General features: G+C 51.7%; 1 protein-coding gene across 1 annotated transcript in view; it reads left to right on the top strand.

Annotated features, from left to right (window-relative positions):
- The window catches only part of ACTR8 (actin related protein 8), a 37,014-nt gene that overhangs the window by 301 nt on the left and 15,294 nt on the right, over positions 1-21,419 (top strand). The window contains exons 2-9 of the mRNA XM_077278330.1: positions 257-427; positions 3,441-3,551; positions 5,704-5,808; positions 8,092-8,265; positions 9,087-9,180; positions 9,511-9,643; positions 10,392-10,545; positions 20,923-21,018. Of these exons, the coding sequence (XP_077134445.1) occupies positions 257-427; positions 3,441-3,551; positions 5,704-5,808; positions 8,092-8,265; positions 9,087-9,180; positions 9,511-9,643; positions 10,392-10,545; positions 20,923-21,018 (1,038 nt within the window). The remainder of the gene's footprint in view (positions 1-256; positions 428-3,440; positions 3,552-5,703; positions 5,809-8,091; positions 8,266-9,086; positions 9,181-9,510; positions 9,644-10,391; positions 10,546-20,922; positions 21,019-21,419) is intronic.

Below are 21,419 nucleotides of genomic sequence, written 5' to 3'. Positions count from 1 at the left end.
AGAGGATAAAAACCGCGGCCGTTTATAGCGAACAGCACGAGTATGTGTAAAGAGAAGGGATGTGGGGCCGGATCCGTTATAGATAACGCACCATTATACTGTGACCAGTCCAGGACCGGGCTATTAACCCTTCCTTCACTCCTACCCAGTCACATTGGGTGTTGTGGTGTCCTCCGCTTGTGATCGGCCGGGGGTCGGAGTAATCGCCGCTGTGTAGATCCGTGTTCTCATAGTAACCTCTGCTCTTATCCGCCAGCACATCCAGAGCGACTACGTCGTGGTCGTCCACCCCGGGTCCAACACCCTGCGCATCGGCCGCGCCACCGACTCCCACCCGGCGGCCATCCCCCATGTGATCGGCAGACGACGCAAGCAGCCCGGGCAGCCGGCCTCCTGCGACAAGTGGCTCCTCCGAGAGGGACTGAATGTAAGCTGAAACCGAGGAGGGCCCCCACAGCCCATAGGGGCCCCCCACAGCCCATAGGGGCCCCTCCACAGCCCATAGGGGCCCCTCCACAGCCCATAGGGGCCCCTCCACAGCCCATAGGGGCCCCCCACAGCCCATAGGGGCCCCCCACAGCCCATAGGGGCCCCTCCACAGCCCATAGGGGCCCCTCCACAGCCCATAGGGGCCCCTCCACAGCCCATAGGGGCCCCCCACAGCCCATAGGGGCCCCCCACAGCCCATAGGGGCCCCCCACAGCCCATAGGGGCCCCTCCACAGCCCATAGGGGCCCCTCCACAGCCCATAGGGGCCCCCCACAGCCCATAGGGGCCCCCCACAGCCCATAGGGGCCCCTCCACAGCCCATAGGGGCCCCTCCACAGCCCATAGGGGCCCCTCCACAGCCCATAGGGGCCCCTCCACAGCCCATAGGGGCCCCTCCACAGCCCATAGGGGCCCCTCCACAGCCCATAGGGGCCCCTCCACAGCCCATAGGGGCCCCTCCACAGCCCATAGGGGCCCCTCCACAGCCCATAGGGGCCCCTCCACAGCCCATAGGGGCCCCTCCACAGCCCGTAGGGGCCCCCCACAGCCCGTAGGAGTCAACTACAGCCCATAGGGGCCCCCCACAGCCCATAGGGGCCCCCCCACAGCCCGTAGGGCCCCTCCACAGCCCATAGGGGCCCCTCCACAGCCCATAGGGGCCCCTCCACAGCCCGTAGGGGCCCCTCCACAGCCCGTAGGGGCCCCCCACAGCCCGTAGGAGTCAACTACAGCCCATAGGGGCCCCCCACAGCCCATAGGGGCCCCCCCACAGCCCGTAGGGCCCCTCCACAGCCCATAGGGGCCCCTCCACAGCCCATAGGGGCCCCTCCACAGCCCATAGGGGCCCCCCACAGCCCATAGGGGCCCCCCACAGCCCATAGGGGCCCCTCCACAGCCCATAGGGGCCCCTCCACAGCCCATAGGGGCCCCTCCACAGCCCATAGGGGCCCCCCACAGCCCATAGGGGCCCCCCACAGCCCATAGGGGCCCCCCACAGCCCATAGGGGCCCCTCCACAGCCCATAGGGGCCCCTCCACAGCCCATAGGGGCCCCCCACAGCCCATAGGGGCCCCCCACAGCCCATAGGGGCCCCTCCACAGCCCATAGGGGCCCCTCCACAGCCCATAGGGGCCCCTCCACAGCCCATAGGGGCCCCTCCACAGCCCATAGGGGCCCCTCCACAGCCCATAGGGGCCCCTCCACAGCCCATAGGGGCCCCTCCACAGCCCATAGGGGCCCCTCCACAGCCCATAGGGGCCCCTCCACAGCCCATAGGGGCCCCTCCACAGCCCATAGGGGCCCCTCCACAGCCCGTAGGGGCCCCCCACAGCCCGTAGGAGTCAACTACAGCCCATAGGGGCCCCCCACAGCCCATAGGGGCCCCCCCACAGCCTGTAGGGCCCCTCCACAGCCCATAGGGGCCCCTCCACAGCCCATAGGGGCCCCTCCACAGCCCATAGGGGCCCCTCCACAGCCCGTAGGGGCCCCTCCACAGCCCGTAGGGGCCCCCCACAGCCCGTAGGAGTCAACTACAGCCCATAGGGGCCCCCCACAGCCCATAGGGGCCCCCCCACAGCCCGTAGGGGCCCCTCCACAGCCCGTAGGGGCCCCTCCACAGCCCGTAGGGGCCCCTCCACAGCCCGTAGGGGCCCCTCCACAGCCCGTAGGGGCCCCTCCACAGCCCGTAGGAGTCAACTACAACCCATAGGGGCCCCCCCACAGCCCATAGGGGGCCCCCCACAGCCCGTAGGAGTCAACTACAACCCATAGGGGCCCCCCCCACAGCCCATAGGGCCCCCGCCCCACAGCCCATAGGGGCCCATGGATGCCATGTCTGTGCTTGGCCGGTCCTCAATGTGCACTTAGTAGCAGTAATAGTTATTTTCTAGTTCCCTCTTCTCCCATCCAATGGGCGCAGACCACCGAGGCAACCGATGGACCGGGCCCTGTGACTCCACTCCCTCTGTCTCTAGTTCCCCCCTATCCTGCATCCCCATAATGAATATATGGATAAAGTATGGAACATGTCAGCAGTTTTCTAAGTCAATATATTCCTAAAGCTGCTATAGTTCAGCACTTTCTCTGTGTAATTTCTCAGTATTACACATAACTTACATTATGGACGTCTATGGATGATTTCTTTGCCTGCGTAGCTTGGATGGGTCGTTACCGGCATCTGGTGAGAATTTCACGTCAATGGCACCATTAGAAATAAATTTACTTAGAAAATTGATGACGTGTTCAATATTTATGTATATAGACATATTACCTAAAGAGAACCTGATGCCAAAGTGGCCATTGTAGCTTTTATTTTATTCCCACTGCTCCCCTGAGTACTTTTTGTTTTTGCAATTTGAAAAAAGTCCGTCGTACGATTCCAGAGATTGTGCCCAACCCCCTGAGGGGGTCCTGTGGGACGCGCGCCCCTGAGGGGGTCCTGTGGGACGCGCGCCCCTGAGGGGGTCCTGTGGGACGCGCGCCCCTGAGGGGGTCCTGTGGGACGCGCGCCCCTGAGGGGGTCCTGTGGGACGCGCGCCCCTGAGGGGGTCCTGTGGGACGCGCGCCCCTGAGGGGGTCCTGTGGGACGCGCGCCCCTGAGGGGGTCCTGTGGGACGCGCGCCCCTGAGGGGGTCCTGTGGGACGCGCGCCCCTGAGGGGGTCCTGTGGGACGCGCGCCCCTGAGGGGGTCCTGTGGGACGCGCGCCCCTGAGGGGGTCCTGTGGGACGCGCGCCCCTGAGGGGGTCCTGTGGGACGCGCGCCCCTGAGGGGGTCCTGTGGGACGCGCGCCCCTGAGGGGGTCCTGTGGAATATTAACCCTCGGTAAAGTCCCTGCTGCACTATGTACCCCAGTTTGTCACCTGGTCCCTACATTATATTTTCCCCCTGTGATTTGTCTCCGCAATGTCAGAACATGATTTTTTTTTTTTTTTTTTCATATTTAATTTTTCAGAAGCCGGAAAGCAATGAGCACAGACACAATGGACTCAAAATGGTGGATCAAGCAATCTGGTCCAAAAAGATGTCTAATGGGACCAGACGGATCCCTGTGATGCCAGAGCAGGTACGTGTTCAGGAGAGGCTCTGCGGCTTAGGGCTTTATACACAGTAGGTCACTGTCCGGCCAAACGCGCCAGTTTCCATGGCACTGGCCGACCACCTGATGCCGGGAGAGAGAAGGATCGGGCAGCTGGAATATCGATGGCCGACCCTTTAGTTTTCGGGGCAGATAAGCCGCTGCCAGAGACGTCTTTAAAACGCCGGAGCGCTCTGCCAAGTCGAGGAGCCGGGAGTGAACACTTGTAGACTCCATGGTGTGGAGCTTGCAGACGCTGCTCTGACGTTGCTTGGATCGCTGGGTATGAGCAGCCTCTGTTCCCATGCTATAGAGCCTATTAGAGCAGGGGTGGGAAGCCATGTTTTCTGCTAAGGGCCATTTGGATATGTCTACCATCATTTGGGGGCCGCACAAAATTAGCTTGAAAACTACCTTTCTAAATGTGGTCAAACAATTAATAACGCACCCCTAATGTGGCGGCTGGAGCTGCTTCTCTCTGGTGCGGCTGTCATGTTGCGTGGTTGGTTTTCTAGGTTTGCGTCAGTCTGGAGTGCAGGCCACGCTTTGCAAAAAGAAGTTTTGTAATGAACTGATAGAAGCAACATGTTGTTCTGAACAAAGATGCAAATTACACTGCAGGTCTCCTCAAAGTGAGAAATTCATCACTGCTCACTAAACTTTAATATAACTCAAGCAGTGAGAGGTCTGCAGAATACATCACATAGGAGACACTGGGACTGGTGTATATAGATCACATAGAAGACACTGGGACTGGTGTATATAGATCACACAGGAGACACTGGGACTGGTGTATATAGATCACACAGGAGACACTGGGACTGGTGTATATAGATCACACAGGAGACCCTGGGGCTGGAGCGCACGCACGACACAAGAGAACCCTGGGGCTGGAGCGCACGCACGACACAGGAGAACCCTGGGGCTGGAGCGCACGCACGACACAGGAGAACCCTGGGGCTGGAGCGCACGCACGACACAGGAGAACCCTGAGAGGCTGGAGCGCACGCACGACACAGGAGAACCCTGGGGCTGGAGCGCACGCACGACACAGGAGAACCCTGGGGCTGGAGCGCACGCACGACACAAGAGAACCCTGGGGCTGGAGCGCACGCACGACACAGGAGAACCCTGGGGCTGGAGCGCACGCACGACACAGGAGAACCCTGGGGCTGGAGCGCACGCACGACACAGGAGAACCCTGGGGCTGGAGCGCACGCACGACACAGGAGAACCCTGGGGCTGGAGCGCACGCACGACACAGGAGAACCCTGGGGCTGGAGCGCACGCACGACACAGGAGAACCCTGAGAGGCTGGAGCGCACGCACGACACAGGAGAACCCTGGGGCTGGAGCGCACGCACGACACAGGAGAACCCTGGGGCTGGAGCGCACGCACGACACAGGAGAACCCTGGGGCTGGAGCGCACGCACGACACAGGAGAACCCTGGGGCTGGAGCGCACGCACGACACAGGAGAACCCTGGGGCTGGAGCGCACGCACGACACATTTCACTTCTCCCCTCCCCTTCTGGGCGTTGATAAAAGGGTAAGGAAGGAGGAAGTTTAGGATCACAGTGCGGAGCCATTGTGTTGGTGACTGCAAAGTGATACTGAGATGTGGACCGTGTTACCGAAGACGTCTGGCAGAGTCAATTCCAGCGCTGGTCTTGGCTACGCGGCGCACATCCCACTCTGGTCTTGGCTACGCGGCGCACATCCCACTCTGGTCTTGGCTACGCCGCGCGCTTCCTGCACGTACATTTTTACCACTACCCAGTGGTCCTTAATATTCCATCATCCATCACTTTACACCTTCCTTCCTGCCTGATTGACCGCTCCTCAGTGTCCCTCCTCCCTGCTGCTGATTAGCTCTCGCACTGCTAAGTATAAGCTTCAGACATCAGACTGGGTAAGCGGCGTGACTGTGGCTGGACTTATAAAATGCTCATCCTGTTATCAGGATTTTACAGCCTTTCTGATACGGATTTTCACAGTAAATATATTAGCCACATCAGGTCTAAAATATTGATTTAATGATATATTCTGCAACTTGCATTGTGAATTCTGCTGACATCTAACTTAAGAAATGGGATTCTAGCCATTTTAATCAGGGGGTTTTCTTCTTCTCCTTTTTTAGGCTCGAGCACACAATAAACAGATCAGACCAGCGATATTGGACCATGATTCCGGAGTAAAATGGACCAGTACTTCTCAGAAGGAAGAATACTTTGTAGGAGAAGAGGTACTTTGCTCAAATCTCTATTTTTCAGATTGTCGACCTATGTTCCTTATCACTATAGGGATCTTATAGGATTACAGCCCCCCATAGACATTAGATAGCCGCCGATTATTCCGACTGACCGGCGCACTCTGGGACGCTCGGCTCGGCTGACTCCCCCTGTGTTTTTCTATGAAAGAGTCGCTGTCGTACTCTTCTGGCAGCGTCTTATCTTATGGAGAATAATTGGATGAGCCACTGAGATTCGACAGGCCGCATCCTTCTCTCCCCCGGCATCATCTGTTGTGGGAGAGTCAGGAGTTCCTCTGAATTTAGTCTAATTTGTATGGGGGACTTTCAAATAACAAAAAACGGCTCCACACCTGTCCACAGGTGTGTGGTATTGCGAGCTCAGCCACTTTCACATTTATGGTCCCGGACTGCAATACTAAACTCAACCAATGCATCGGTGGGGCGCTGTTTGTGAAAGAAAGCCGCCATATTTTTTTCCAATCCTCAACCACCACTTTACACATTGCACATCTTGCATCTCTTTCTGCTTTATTTTTCATAATTAAAGGGATTATTTGGTGAAAACAAGTCATTAGCTATCCATATATGATTACCTGTTGATCAGTGGGGGTCCGACCTTCGGGGCCCGCACTGATCGGCATAACTGGGTACTCCCAGTGCACAGGCTCGACCACCGCTGCACTCATTCCCCACGGGGCTGGAAAGTGCTGCACTACTCTCCTTCTGGAATGAACGGAGTGGTGTAAGAGTGTCTGACTTCCAGCACCATTTTGTAACAAGTGTATAAAGTGGCATGTAAAAGTTTGGGCACCCATGGTCAAAATTACTGTTATTGTGAACAGTTACGGTAATCAAGGGCTAAAGTTAGATGACACATTTCCTTTGCATTTTAGGCAATAAATGTATTGTGTTTTTTTACATATTAAATATTGAAAAATGAAGAATGGGCTGATGCAAAATGGGGTACTAACAATGCAGGGTGCCCAAACTTTTCCAAGTATCACAGATTGTAAACGCTTTTTGTAGCAGCCAAGAGTCTTTCAATTCTTGTTTGAGGGATTTTCATCCATTCTTCCTTGGTAAATTCTTCCAGTTCTGTGAGATTCCTGGGTCGTCTTGCATCATCTGCTGTTTTGAAGTCTAGACACAGGTTTTCAATGATGTTGAGATCAGGGGACTGTGAGGGCCATTGTTGAATGTTCAGCTTGCGCCTTTTGAGGAATTCTATTGTGGATTTTGACGTGTGTTTAGGATCATTAACCATTTGTAGAAGCCATCCTTTTTTCAATTTCGTCTTTTTTACAGATGGTGTTATGTTTACATCAAGAATTTGTTAAAATTTTGTTGAATCCATTCTTCTCTCTGCCCGTGAATTGTTCCCCGTGCCATTTGCTGCAACACAACCCCAAAGCATGATTGATCCACCCTCATGCTTAATGGTTGGCGAGATGTTCTTTTCCTGAAATTCTGTGCCCTCCACACATACATTTTGATCATTGTGGCCAAAGAGTTCTATTTTAACCTCATCGGTTATGTATCAGAACTTCAGAGTCTGCTAAATCTTTCTGAAGGTCTTTTGCAGTCAAGTGGCGTTCTGATTTGCCTCTCTAGCAATCCTATGAGCAGCTCTCACTGAAATTTTGCTTGGTCTTCCAGACCGTATCTTGACCTCTACTGTTCCTGTTAATTGCCATTTCTTAATTACATTTCAAACTGAGGTAAGGGCAACATGAAAATGCTTTGCAATCTTCTTATAACCTTCTCGTGCTTTGTTGGCCTCCACCATTTTCAGAGTTCTCGGCAGCTGCTTAGTAGAACCCATGGCTGCTGTTTTTTTGACACAAGGTTAGAGGAGGCTGGCTTTTGTAAAGCTGGGATATTTGCATCACCTGGCCTTTCCTAACTATGATCGTGAACAACCCATAACCCTAACAGGCTAATTAACTTTGGCCAAGGTTTCAGACCTTATCTGAGCACCCAAATCTCCAAGGATGCCCAAACTTTTACATGACACTGTATGTGCTCTGTCAGGGCTAAAAACTCCCAGTTCTGCTGATCGGTGCTGGTATCAGCGGTCGGGATATCCACTGACCAGCAAGTTATCACCTATTCTGCAGGTAAGTGATACCCTGTTTTCACTGCACAACCCCTTTAATAGAGCAAACTTTACGACCAAACACATTTTGAGCAGTTCCTGGTTTTCATCACTATCTTGCTGACACCGCACCCGTGACTGGTCTGTTTCATGTAAATGTCATTGTTCTCTTCCACCAGGCATTATTTGTGAATCCCACTGATGGCTATAATATTCACTATCCAATTCGGCGAGGCCAACTCAATATTCATGGTGGGCCCGGGGGCTCGCTCACATCTGTGCTTTCAGACCTGGAAGTTATCTGGACTCACGTCATACAAAAATTCCTGGAAATACAACCGAAAGACTTGAAGGTGCGTTCAAGTGCTGTATGCAGAAATTCTGTGAAATGCAGCGTCACACTGTTTAGAGCTGACAGGTAGAAACCTTTGGCAAGCAGGAGGCAGGGGAAACAAATTGAAGCTATATCACATGCTTTGATGATATAGAACAGCTGGTTCCTGACATATCACTGGATTCCAGTACAAGTGTGCCAAGGGCGATGGAAGTATTCTTGGCAGCTGATAAATGACAAGCTACTCAGACTCCTTTTTTACGATAACAGCTTAAATGTCATCTGTTGCTTTTGTGGTTTAAGTACATGAGGAGATATACAATCACATTTGATTGAGGACAAAGTTCAATCATAAAAAATGGATATACAGAGAAACGCGTAAATATCATTATTAAATAAAATTAGCAAAAGAATCAGCAAATTAAGATTTTTGTAATATATATACAGAGTTTTATGGAGAAAAAAGAATTGTGTCCTTGTGGATCTGTATCGATCTGTGAAGAAGGGGAGCAAAAACCGAAAACAAATCCCAAGTTGGTGAAGGGGTTAATACTTGGATAAGACCCTATTGCGCTTTTTCATCGTTTATCTAACTGGATGCCAGTAGATAGAAGTTATATGATGACTCTTCTCTCCAAAGCCGAACTTCATGGGAAATGTAGTGTGAATTAGGGGGTTATATCAAAAAACAAAAAATTATTGGTGGGTTTCTTGACCTGGTTGCCAAGCCGGCTTCAAGCCAAAAATGTGGTTGATTTTAATATATTTTAATACATTTTGACCCTTTTTTTTTTTTTTTTTTTTTTTACTTTTTTTTTTTTTTTTGTTCATCTCTTCCAGTATTACCGGTGTATATTACTCATCCCTGACATATATAACAGACAGCACGTGAAAGAAATGGTTAATATGATCCTCACCAAGATGGGATTTTCAGGTGAGCTCATGTCATTTAAAGGGGATACCCCCAAAAAAAAATTGTAGAAAAATTATATATTATATATTGTATTACTATTATATTATACTATTATTATATAAATTGAAAATATATTATATAATATATTTATAGATAAATTATATTAAAGAAAAATTGCAGTGTTTTTATTCCTGGATTGTGAAAAAACGCCTTGAATTTGCAGGCATTTTTCCACTACCTCCTTTTTTAAAAAAAATTTTTGTTTTGTTTGTTTACAACTTAGACCACAAATCCATTTGAGCATTATTTATATTTTTTAATTAAAGTGCATCAATGTGTTTTATCTATCAGGGGTGATCGTCCATCAGGAGTCTGTCTTAGCCGTGTACGGGAGTGGTCTCACCAGTGCATGCGTGGTGGATGTTGGGGACCAGAAGACCAGTATTTGCTGTGTGGAGGATGGAATATCTCACCGAAACACCAGGTATCTGCAGAATGGTCCTAGTAAATGCCGGCTCCAGCCCCACCTCTATTAGTCGGGGTGGAAAGAGCGGGTCCTGCCCAATATGTGGTAGGTGTTATAGTTATATTAGCAAATACCTCCAATAAGAAATGTAGTATAGTTCTTCTGATTCTCTATGTCACTTAACCCATGTGCAGGGCATTTCAGTAGCTTAGATATCCATGGTTACAACCACTCATACAGTGACAATTAGTTGTCAGTGGTTGTAACCATGGATACCTAAGCTACTGCAACGGACTGCACATGGAGTAAGTGACATAGAGAATCAGAAGAACTATGATACATTTCTAATTAGAGGTAATTGCTAACATTATTACACCTATTGGGATAGGATCGTGGAGATGGAAATATCCCTTTAATTGCAAAGTGTCCTTCTGTGATCAGGAGTAATCTGGGGGAAATCCTGGCAGTAAGTGTTCAATTTCACTGCAGCGCCATGACAGGGTGCTTTAATCATTGCATGGTGGTTGATTCATATTAATAGTGATGAGTGACCGTGCTGGGATAAGGTGTTATCTGAGCATGCTCAGGTCCTAAACGAGTGTCTTTGGCGTGCTCATATGTTCAAGTCCCAGCGCCCGCATGTCTCGTGGCTGTTCGGGATGGATGTCTCTGTTAGGCAATCCCGCATGTGTTCCGACTGTCGAAAGCAGAGCAACATCTGTAATTTTTCTCTAAAGCAAACGTTGCGCTCCTTGTTCCCATCCAGGCTGTGTCTCGCCTACGGTGGCTCCGACGTCACCCGCTGCTTCTTCTGGCTCATGCAGAGGGCAGGGTTTCCTTACCGAGAGTGTCAGCTGACCAACAGATTAGACGGTCTTCTCTTACAGCAGCTTAAAGAGACATACACGCATCTGGACCAGGTAGGCATAAATTTACGCATCCTATGTACATACATTTTTGTGCTGGACTTCAGTCCTCCTTGGATCGAATAAAAAATTATAATAAAAGTGTATTCTTTCAAGGCTGAAAAATAAAAACGGTAATTAGTCTTACCGGTAATAGTATTTCCAGGAATCCATCCTGACAGCACCATGGAGGTTGTCTTCTTATCCACAGTGGGACAGGAAACCACGAGTATAAAAGGACCCTCCCCTTACCAAACATCAGTGATTTTCAAAGTACCACATCTGGATGGATGCCAAAAAGAAAGTTTTATTTAACACAAACAAGATACAAATGTTTACATCACATCAATTCTTAGTAAATCAGCATGGGAAGGGAAACTAGTAGTGCTGTCAGGATGGATTTCTGGAAATACTATTACCGGTAAGACTAATTACCGTTTTCCAGTTCATCCACCTGACAGCACCATGGAGAAGTACCAAAGCAGACTACTTCCTAGGGTGGGAATACTGCCTGGAGTACCCTCCTGCCAAAACTTAATTGCGTTGACATTACGTCTAGTTTGTAATGTTTGGAAAATGTACTAAGATTTGACCAGGAAGCGGCGTTACAAATTTGATCTGCTGAAGCCCCCCCTTTTTCTGCCCATGAGGCTGCCATTGACCTAGACGAATGTGCTCTGATATAACCCGGTGGATCCCTCCCCCGGGCTTTATAGGCCGAGATTATTGCGGATCTAATCCATCTCGCAATTGTGGATTTAGATGCCTTCTTACCCTTATTCGGGCCTCTAAATTGAACAAACAGATTATTATCCACCCTCCAGGGAGCTGTAATTTCTAGGTATTTAAGAACCGATTCTCTAACGTCCAGGTTATGGTAGAGAGACTCTTTTTGATTTCTGGGAGACTGAAAAAAGGAAGGAAGTATGACCTCCTGATTAATATTCGATTCGGAGACCACTTTCGGAAGGAAAGCTGGGTCCAGTCTCAGAACTAATCTATCATGAAAGACCTGTAAGTATGGATCCTGAATAGAGAGGGCCTGAAGCTCTCCTAGTCTCTTTGCCGAAGTAATGGCTACGAGGAAGGCCGTTTTTAGGGACAATTTGCCTATGTCTGGATTATCCCCCGAATTAAACTGGATTTTACACAATTCATTAAGGACCAAATTTAAGTCCCATGGTGGAATAGTTTTCCTTATTAATGGTTTTAGTCTTGTAACTGCCCTGGAGAATCGACTTATCCATGGGTGAGCTGATAAAGTACAATCATAAAAAACACTAAGGGCCGCTACTTGTACCCTTAAAGTACTGGGTCTGAGACCTGCTTTAAACCCTGCCTGTAAAAAGTCAAGGATCTTAGGTACATTAGGCCGGTCAGTATCGACTGTAGTTTCTCCACAGTAGCTGCAGAATTTTTTCCAAATTTTGGAATAGATTGAAGAGGTTACTGGCTTTCTGCTTGCTTTTAATGTAGAAATCACCTCATCTGATAAACCCTTTGCCCTTAGGACTTGCCACTCAGGATCCAGGCCGATAGACGAAGGGTTTCTGGATTCCGGTGGAGAATGGGACCTTGAAAGAGGAGATCTGTTCTTTGTGGAAGAATAACTGGTTTCTCCTTTGACATCTTTTTTAGTAAGGCAAACCAACTCCTCTTCGGCCAGTACGGTACTACGAGCAGGACCTTGGCTCTGTCTTCTGCAATTTTTCTGAGAGTTCTTGGTATTAGTGCAAGCGGAGGGAACGCATACAACAGACCTCTTTCCCATGATTGGGAGAAGGCATCGACCCCCGCCGGGTTTTCCTGAGGGTTCAGCGAATAGAAGACGCTGACCTTTGCATTCTGTCTGGTTGCAAAGAGGTCTATCTTCGGGTTCCCCCAATGATGACACAAGTCTTTGAAAACTTCGTTGTTTAGCTCTCATTCTGTTGATAGAACTGTCCTCCTGCTCAGGAAGTCCGCCACTTGGTTGCTGGAACCTTCCAAGTGAACTGCAGAGATCGAGAGTACCGTCACTTCTGCCCATCTGATGATTCGTTCCGCCAACTGTTGCAGAGCCCTGTGTCTCGGACCACCCTGATGTCGAAGGAAAGCAACTGCTGTTGTGTTGTCCGAGAGCACTTTCACGTGTCGGTGGGAGGTAAGCCTTAGTGGTTGCCCTCACTAGGGGACTTACGTGCGCCTGGCTCTCTCCCTCTATCCTGGCGGTATCCTCCATTTTTGGATCAACTGCAGGATAACTCTAATGCTCTTTTTTACCTTTTATGCAGTTCCCTGGCGTTGGAGCGTTCGCGCTCGCCGGCATGCCCCGGAAGTGCTCCGATTCCCTCATGGTGCGAGACGGAGACGCCGACACCGCCCACCGCTGAGCGCAACCCGGAAGTAGCTATGCCGGGTTACAGCGTGCGGCGCTCCAAGATGCAGCGCTGCGACGAGCTGCAGGGACGCTCGCCCGCAGACCGGAGAGAGCCTGGGCGGCGGTGAACTGCAGGGCCCCCCCCGTTCGCAGGAGCAGGCCCCGGTGCGGCGTGCGCGGTCAAGAGCCCCTCAGGAGGAGTGACCGGCAATCCCAGGAGCAGCGCTGCACTGGGTAAGCTGAGGGACCCTGTGTCGGGTTTCAGCGTATGGGGTCTTGCAGTGGGAAGAGTAAAAAAAGGGCCTAAACCCCCCGATCCACACTCCCCCAACGGAGCTGCCGGGGACTCGTAGTTCCTATCCAAAGTGGGACAGGAAAAACACTGATGTTTGGTAAGGGGAGGGTCCTTTTATACTCGTGGTTTCCTGTCCCACTGTGGATAAGAAGACAACCTCCATGGTGCTGTCAGGTGGATGAACTGGAAATTATTTTTTGTCGTCATTATGCCTACAGGGGGGAGTATTAATTATTAGAAATACACCAGAAAACTGCCATGAGAAAAGTTGTATAATACTTTTGACTTTTTACTTCTTTACGCCTCTGTACACAACTGAACAGACTAGCCAGACGATAGCGTCCCCCCTTCCTTACACATTAGATGGCTGTTGGCCGAGCCATGGTTCTGCTGATCTGAGTGCTCCTGTGTTCTCAATGAGAGGAGCTGCTGCCATACATCTGTGATGGCTGCTTATCTCTCAGGAAAAAGGATCAGCAGGTGGGGAAGGGTCAATCGAATTTATTGATTTTGGCTGACATTGGTCTAAAGTGTATGGGAGACTTTATTCTGGAATCTGAAGCTCCAGTCTTAGCCTATTCCCATAGTATTTTGCACAGCTTAGAGTTGGCGTCCAGTTTAGCCAATGTTCTCTGTGAACCAAATGACCTGGTCTTCAAGCTGGTGTATTTTACACAATTGTCACACTTTTGGCACTATGTCACTTTGTAAGCTGAGTTACTGAGACTAAAGGCCCCCCTATATGCATCAAAGTAACATCGGCCGATCCTGACAGTGTCGTTTGGTTCAGCCGACAGACTAATCTGAATGAGGGGTCTGTGTATGGAGGATGAGTGTGAGATAGCTGGTGGCCAAACGATTGTGCATCCGATAGCTATATAATTTGTATGAAGAGTTGGGAAAAAAAGAGATCCCATACATATATATTGTAGCAAAGCCAGGTAGGACTGGGTTAAATCCGAGCACTACAGGTCTTACTTGGATGCACCTGGCTAGCTCTGACTAAGAACCTGAAAATGGGTTCACCTTGGAGTGTGCTGAAGCTGGCGAGTGACCAGCCAAAACGTGAGCTGTTACTAGGAGAGAGACTGCAGTTGTCAGCAAGGAAAGCTGAGCAGTCTGTGTGTTGGCGCTGCAGCCTGTTCAGTGTGAACTGTGCCCACAGATGAACACTTGTGTTTGGCGATTGAAGCTGCCGGAGCTCAGGCTGAGGGTGATACATAGACTGGTAGGACTGTACCTTTTTTGTGTATAAAATTTGCTCCAGGAGAAAGGACTGTAATAATTTTGGGTGAGTCCGCACTGACATATGTGTCTGCTGAATGAACCGTTTATTTGCTGTGATACCTTTTGTGCCCCGAACAGGCTGTTTTCTCCTTCGCCTCATTGGGGGACACAGGACCATGGGTTATGCTGCTGTCACTAGGAGGCTGACACTAAGCTGAGACAAAAGGTTAGCTCCTCCCCTGCAGTATACACCCTCATGCTGGCTTCCAGAGACCCAGTTCAAGCTTAGTGTCCGTAGGAGGCACACTGTTTTTTTTTTTTTGTTTGTTTGTTTGTTTTTTTTAATTCTACCCGGACGAAGGGGGCGACGGATTCTTTCATGGTCCGATCTCCCCCTAACCAACAACAGGCGAGCACGGGAGTTTCACCTCACCGTATCCTCTCCTGCGACGGGGGAGCCACTGCCTGAGCTGACCTTTTTTGGGGCGACGTTTTTTTTTTTTTTTTTCCCAATAGGGCACCGATCTCCCCACTTTTGTCCAGACGAGCACTGGTGTTTTACCTCCAGTACCCTCTTCTGCAGCCAGGCCTTTTTATTGCCGGACTGCTTGGTCCACCAGGTTTCACCCTCGGCTGTACAGAGGCACTAGTACCCGTGGCGTCCGTGCAGCACTCCCTGCATCACCACTGCATGCAGCTGATTCAGGTGGTGGACGGTTCCTCTCCACCCCCCTTTCTGGGGCTGGTGGATGGAGGCTTCCCAACACCTGCACCGTCCCTGTTTTTTTCTTCACCCCAGACACTCCTACCTCAGCCCCTGGTGCGCTGCTCCTTCAGGGTAAGTGTCTTGTGGAATAGGGGGGGGGGTGGCGCCGGCTCTGCGGTTCGTAGGGCTCCCCCTGTCTAGTGGCACTTTTTCCCTGGTCCCCTTCTGTGTTCCCGGCATCGGCGGCCGCGCTCCGGGCCGAAGCCGCAAATTTAGTCCCCGGCTTCGGCCTTGTCGGCCGGGGATCTGGCGCTTCCCGATCCCTTTTTCGCGTCATCGCGCGGCTCCGCCCCCGGTCCTGGCGCTTCTCGCTGTGTGCGAGATCTCTTCCCCAGGTCTCGGCGGCCATCTTGGATTCTCTGCACGCCGGCAGCTCCTGGTCTTCCAACCGCAGCGTCCTCCACGTGCAGCGCTGTGCACGCCAGCGGTCGCCTAATCCTCCTGCCGTCTCTCTCTCTCTCTCTCTCTCTCTCTCTCTCTCTCTCTCTCTCTCTCTCTCTCTCTCTCTCTCTCTCTCTCTCTCTCTCTCTCTCTCTCTCTCTCTCTCTCTCTCTCTCTCTCTCTCTCTCTTCTTCCTCTGTGGGACACAGGACCAGGGTAAGGAGGATGTCAGCTCTCTCCTGCAGCGTCGCCCTCGCTTCCTTAGCTAGACCCTATCTGGCGTCAGTGTACACCATGTCCCAGTCAAGGTCCAAAAAATCCTCTAAGGTGCATACGACCTTTTTTTCTGCGTGTACCACCTGCCAGGCCCCACTCCCTAGGCCTCAAAGCTCTCCCCTCTGCTCTGCCTGCGATGCTCCATGTGCCCAGGAGCCCTCCACCGCCACCGACTCCGGCGTGCCTAGTCCCCCCCCGTGGGCCGTTTCTCTTTCGCAGTCCGTGGATTTTTTAGCCAACGCCATCAAATCCGTTCAAGATCCTCCCGGGGAACGAGGCAATCCGTTACAGGCGTTAAGAGATCCCTCCTTAGCAGGGGAATCGTCGGCGGGCAGGGGCCGCTCTCCATTTAAAGAGACACGGTCATCCAGAAAACGGACCCGTACTACCTCTCCTGAACGTTCACCTCGCCACTCAGACTCTGACGGCTCCACCTCTCGCTCACCCTCTTTGGGGGCTCGCAGCGTTCACGACTCTGAACATGAGTCCGAGGTATCATGGGACCCGGAGGCTCCGGAGTTCAGAGCTACGGTTGACTCCCTCATTGTCGCGGTCAATCACGCGCTTAAGGTGGATGATGACTCTAATTCCACTCCGGAACACGCGGTCTCTTTTACCAGAACCAAACGTTCCCACAAAACTTTTGCCTCTCACCCAGCTTTTCTGGATACAGTCAGACGACACAGGGAGCGTCCAGATAAGCGTTTCTCGGGTAAGAAGGATCTGGTTTCAAAGTATCCCTTCTCAACAGATCTCGTGAAAGACTGGACGGATCCCCCCATAGTAGATCCCCCGGTATCACGCTTGGCTTCCAAAACACTTCTTTCAGTCCCAGATGGAGCCTCAATTAAGAGTCCCTCTGAACGCCAGCTAGATTCTCTAGCTCGCTCAGTGTATGAAGCCTCAGGCTCTTCCCTGTCCCCCTCCTTCGCCGCGGCTTTGGTGACCGAGGCAATGGTTTCCTGGGCGGATGCTCTAGCGAAATCCATTCATGAACAGGACCTCCCGTCTGAGATGGCGGACCTGGCTAAACAGATAGCCATGGCTAGCGATTACGTGATGTACGCCTCCCTTGATGCGGCGAATTGCGCAGCATCGGCGGCTTCTAACGCCATCTCTATCAGAAGGGCTCTTTGGCTCAGAGAGTGGCGCGCAGATTCCTCCTCTAAAAGATCACTGATCTCGCTCCCTTTTCAAAGTGGGCGCCTTTTCGGCGAAAAGCTTGACCAGCTGATTTCCGACGCTACAGGGGGAAAGAGCAAGTTCCTTCCTCAACAGAGGCCCAAGGCGGCCTTCCAACGCCAGCCTTACTTTCGTTTTCGGCCCTTTCGTACCAGCCCAGCCTGGTCCTCTCCTACCGGTCTTCCCAGATCAGACCGATCCGCCCGCACAGACAGAGACGCTCGTCCATTCTTCAGGCCGAATCGTTCCTGGCGAGGGAAGCCGAGGCAGTCCAGAACCAGAGGTTCGAGACCCCCCAGATTCCCGTCTCAATGACTCGGGAAACGGCGCCAGTCGATACCACCAGAGTAGGAGGACGTCTTCTCCTTTTTCAGCAAGCCTGGCTCTCCGTCATTCACGACGCATGGGTCAGGGATCTGGTATCGTCTGGCTACAAAATAGAGTTCTCCTCGCCTCCTCCAACTCGGTTTTTCCCCTCCCGTCTCCCCAGCTCGGGAGCTCAGTCTCGCACCCTCCTTTGCGCCATTCACTCCCTCCGCCAAAGCGGGGTCATTGTTCCGGTCCCGGAGCACGAGAGGTTCAAAGGTTTCTACTCAAACCTCTTCGTCGTGCCAAAGAAGGACGGAAAGGTGCGCCCCATTTTGGATCTGAAGCTCCTGAACAAGTGCGTAAGAGTACGGCACTTCAGGATGGAATCGCTCAGATCGGTCATCTCGTCGATGGAACGGGGGGAATTCCTGGCATCGATAGACATCAAGGATGCCTATCTTCACGTTCTGATTTTCCCGCCTCATCAGAGGTTCCTCCGCTTTGCCGTTCGAGAGGACCACTTCCAGTTCACGGCCTTACCCTTCGGTCTTGCCACAGCGCCCAGGGTATTCACAAAGGTCATGGCGGCTGTCATGGCCATCCTTCATTCTCGAGGAGTCGTCGTGTTACCTTACTTAGACGATCTCCTCATAAAGGGCCCGTCGTTTCAGGCCTGCGAGTCAAGTGTCCACATTACCCTGGATTCTCTTTCGCGTCTGGGCTGGTTGATCAACTTGGACAAGTCCTCTCCCGTTCCTGCCCGTCGGATCTCCTTTCTGGGAATGATCCTGGACACTTCAAGGGGTCTGGTCTTGCTTCCTCGGTCCAAGGCCCAAGCGCTTCAGCAGGGAGCCCGTACGCTCTGCCATCCTCGCCCGCGAACCATTCGGTTCGCCATGAAGATTCTGGGAAAGATGGTTGCAGCAATCGAAGCGGTCCCTTTCGCTCAACTCCATCTCCGCCCCTTGCAACAGGCTTTGCTGGGCAACTGGGACAGGAGCCTCCCATCTCTCGATCACCCTTGTCCCCTGTCCCCGCGGGTCAGACAATCCCTCGTATGGTGGACCCTGGGTCAATCTCTTCTCCAGGGGAAGTCCTTCCTCCCTATCCGCTGGTTAGTGGTAACTACCGACGCCAGTCTTCTCGGCTGGGGAGCGGTGTTTCTTCACCACTCTGCCCAGGGCCGTTGGACAATTCAGGAATCCAGACTCCCCATCAACATCCTGGAGATTCGGGCTATCAGACTTGCCCTGAGTCGCTTTCACACCCTGCTCGCGGGTCACCCAATACGAGTCCAATCGGACAACGTCACGGCGGTGGCTTACATCAACCACCAGGGGGGTACCCGCAGCAGGGCGGCGATGCAGGAAGTCTCCCACATTCTTCGTTGGGCCGAAACCAACCATTCCATCATCTCTGCGGTGCACATTCCGGGAGTTGAGAACTGGGCGGCGGACTTCCTGAGCCGCCAGGGCCTTGCCTCGGGGGAGTGGGAACTCCACCTAGAGGTTTTTCGACAGATCTGTCTTCGCTGGGGGACCCCGGACGTGGATCTGATGGCGTCCAGATTGAACGCCAAGGTTCACAACTTCATTGCTCGTTCTCGGGATCCCCAGGCTATCGGAGTGGACGCGCTGATTTTCCCGTGGCATCAGTTTCAACTCCCATATGTGTTTCCTCCTCTTCCCTTACTGCCGAAGGTGATCCGAAAGATCAAGGCGGAGGGGGTTCCGGTCATTCTAGTCGCCCCAGATTGGCCACGCCGCGCTTGGTACGCGGAACTCGTTCAGCTTGTAGCCGACGTCCCCTGGCGGTTGCCAGACCGCCCAGACCTACTTCGCCAAGGTCCGACCTGCCACCAGAGCTCAGGGGCCCTACGTTTAACGGCGTGGCTGTTGAAACCTGGATTCTAACTCGTGCCGGTTTCTCCCAGCAGGTCATTTCCACCATGTTAAGTGCTCGAAAGGCGTCTTCCGCCTCCATTTACCACCGCGTCTGGAAATCTTTCTTTTCATGGTGCAGACTCCGAGGGCTCCCTCCGCTCGTTTTCTCTATTCCTTGCATCTTGAGTTTCCTTCAGTCCGGTCTGGACTCCGGACTGGCTCTGAGCTCCCTCAAAGGCCAGATCTCAGCGTTATCCGTGCTCTTCCAGCGCAGGATCGCCGCCAACCTTCAAGTCCAGACCTTCATTCAGGGAGTCTCCCATGTGGTTCCTCCTTACAGGATGCCGTTAGAGACCTGGGATCTCAACTTGGTCCTGGGGGCTCTTCAGGAGCCTCCATTCGAACCCCTTCAAGACGTTCCGCTCTCTGTCCTCTCATGGAAGGTTGCCTTCCTGGTAGCGGTGACGTCCATCAGAAGGGTTTCAGAGCTCGCCGCTTTGTCCTGCCGGGCACCGTTTCTGGCCTTTCATCAGGACAAAGTGGTCCTACGCCCTTCCCCGGCGTTTCTTCCGAAGGTGGTCTCATCTTTTCATCTTAACGAGGACATCATCCTTCCTTCTTTTTGTCCGCAGCCCAAGCATAGGGTCGAGAAGGCTCTCCATACTTTGGACGTGGTACGGGCCCTCAGGAGGTACATTTCCAGAACGGCTCATTTCAGGAAATCGGACGCCCTTTTCGTGCTCCCGGAGGGTCACAGAAAGGGTTTGGCTGCGTCTAAATCCACGATAGCCAGATGGATCCGATCTGCTATCCTGGAATCCTATCGGGTCAGAGGCAGTCCTATCCCGGCGGGGATTAGAGCTCATTCCACTCGGTCGATGGGTGCTTCCTGGGCCATCCGGCACCAGGCAACAGCAGAGCAGGTTTGCAAGGCCGCAACGTGGTCTAGCCTGCATACCTTCACAAAGCATTACAATGTTACAATGTCCACATTCACTCCTCTGCGGACGCGGCCCTTGGCAGGCGTATCCTGCAAGCGGCCGTTGCGCACCTGTAGTCAGATGGTACACGGAGTTAGTTGGTTGTATTGTTTCCCTCCCAGGGACTGCTTTGGGACGTCCCATGGCCCTGTGTCCCCCAATGAGGCGAAGGAGAAATAGGGATTTTTGTGTGTACTCACCGTAAAATCCTTTTCTCCGAGCCACTCATTGGGGGACACAGCACCCACCCTGGTAGCCTTACGGCTCGTGGCCTTTTTTCTTTTTGGTCTTTGACTGTTTGTTTGACATGTTATATGCTAATGTTATTTGTTATATTGTTATTATCCTACTGCTTTTGCACTGAACTGGGTCTCTGGAAGCCAGCATGAGGGTGTATACTGCAGGGGAGGAGCTAACCTTTTTTTTGTCTCAGCTTAGTGTCAGCCTCCTAGTGACAGCAGCATAACCCATGGTCCTGTGTCCCCCAATGAGTGGCTCGGAGAAAAGGATTTTACGGTGAGTACACACAAAAATCCCTATTTTAGTTTTTGAAGTCCTCAGAGTTTTATGAAAGCAATAAAAAATCAACTTTTAAAGGAAAAAATCAGCATCAAAACCTAATGTATACAGTCCTTTTTGATGACACATTCCTTTGAATGAGACTTTCCGGTAAGAATGTGTAGAGGTTATAATAATACAATCTGTATGTCAGTGACTCTGTGTGTTTGCTTTAGGACATTTGTGGACTTCAGGATCACGAGTTTCAGGTGCGGCATCCAGACGCTCCGGCCTTGTTGTACCAGATGCGCCTAGGAGATGAAAAACTTCAGGTAAGGGCAAATTATGAATTTGTATTATTATATTATCCCTCATTTGTGATGTACATTGTGGTGTTTATCTGCTTTTATATAAAACCAAAGAAATGAGCCGGATCATAAGTTTGTATACATGCAGCGTATAAGAGCATGTTCACACTGTGGCCGTTCCACAGACAAAACCCAAGAAGAAGAAAAACAAAATAGCATATACTCTGTAATAAGTAAATAACATGGGGTACCTAGTAAACTCTGTTTTGATTGAAAAAGCGTAAAAGCCATCCCACCGCGACAAGGTGTACCCAATCTGGATGGTGCTATCCTCAAGTATTAAAACCTCACCTTGTGTCATCCGACCACAATGTGGATAAGGGCAGAGCAAGAAAGGGGCCCAACTGTTCAGACACCTGTCCATG

This window comes from Ranitomeya variabilis, chromosome 8 (genome assembly GCF_051348905.1).
Source record: "Ranitomeya variabilis isolate aRanVar5 chromosome 8, aRanVar5.hap1, whole genome shotgun sequence".
NCBI classification, from domain to species: Eukaryota; Metazoa; Chordata; class Amphibia; order Anura; family Dendrobatidae; genus Ranitomeya; species Ranitomeya variabilis.
Note: the sequence above shows the minus strand (reverse complement) of the source record. Positions and strands in the feature narration are given on the sequence as shown.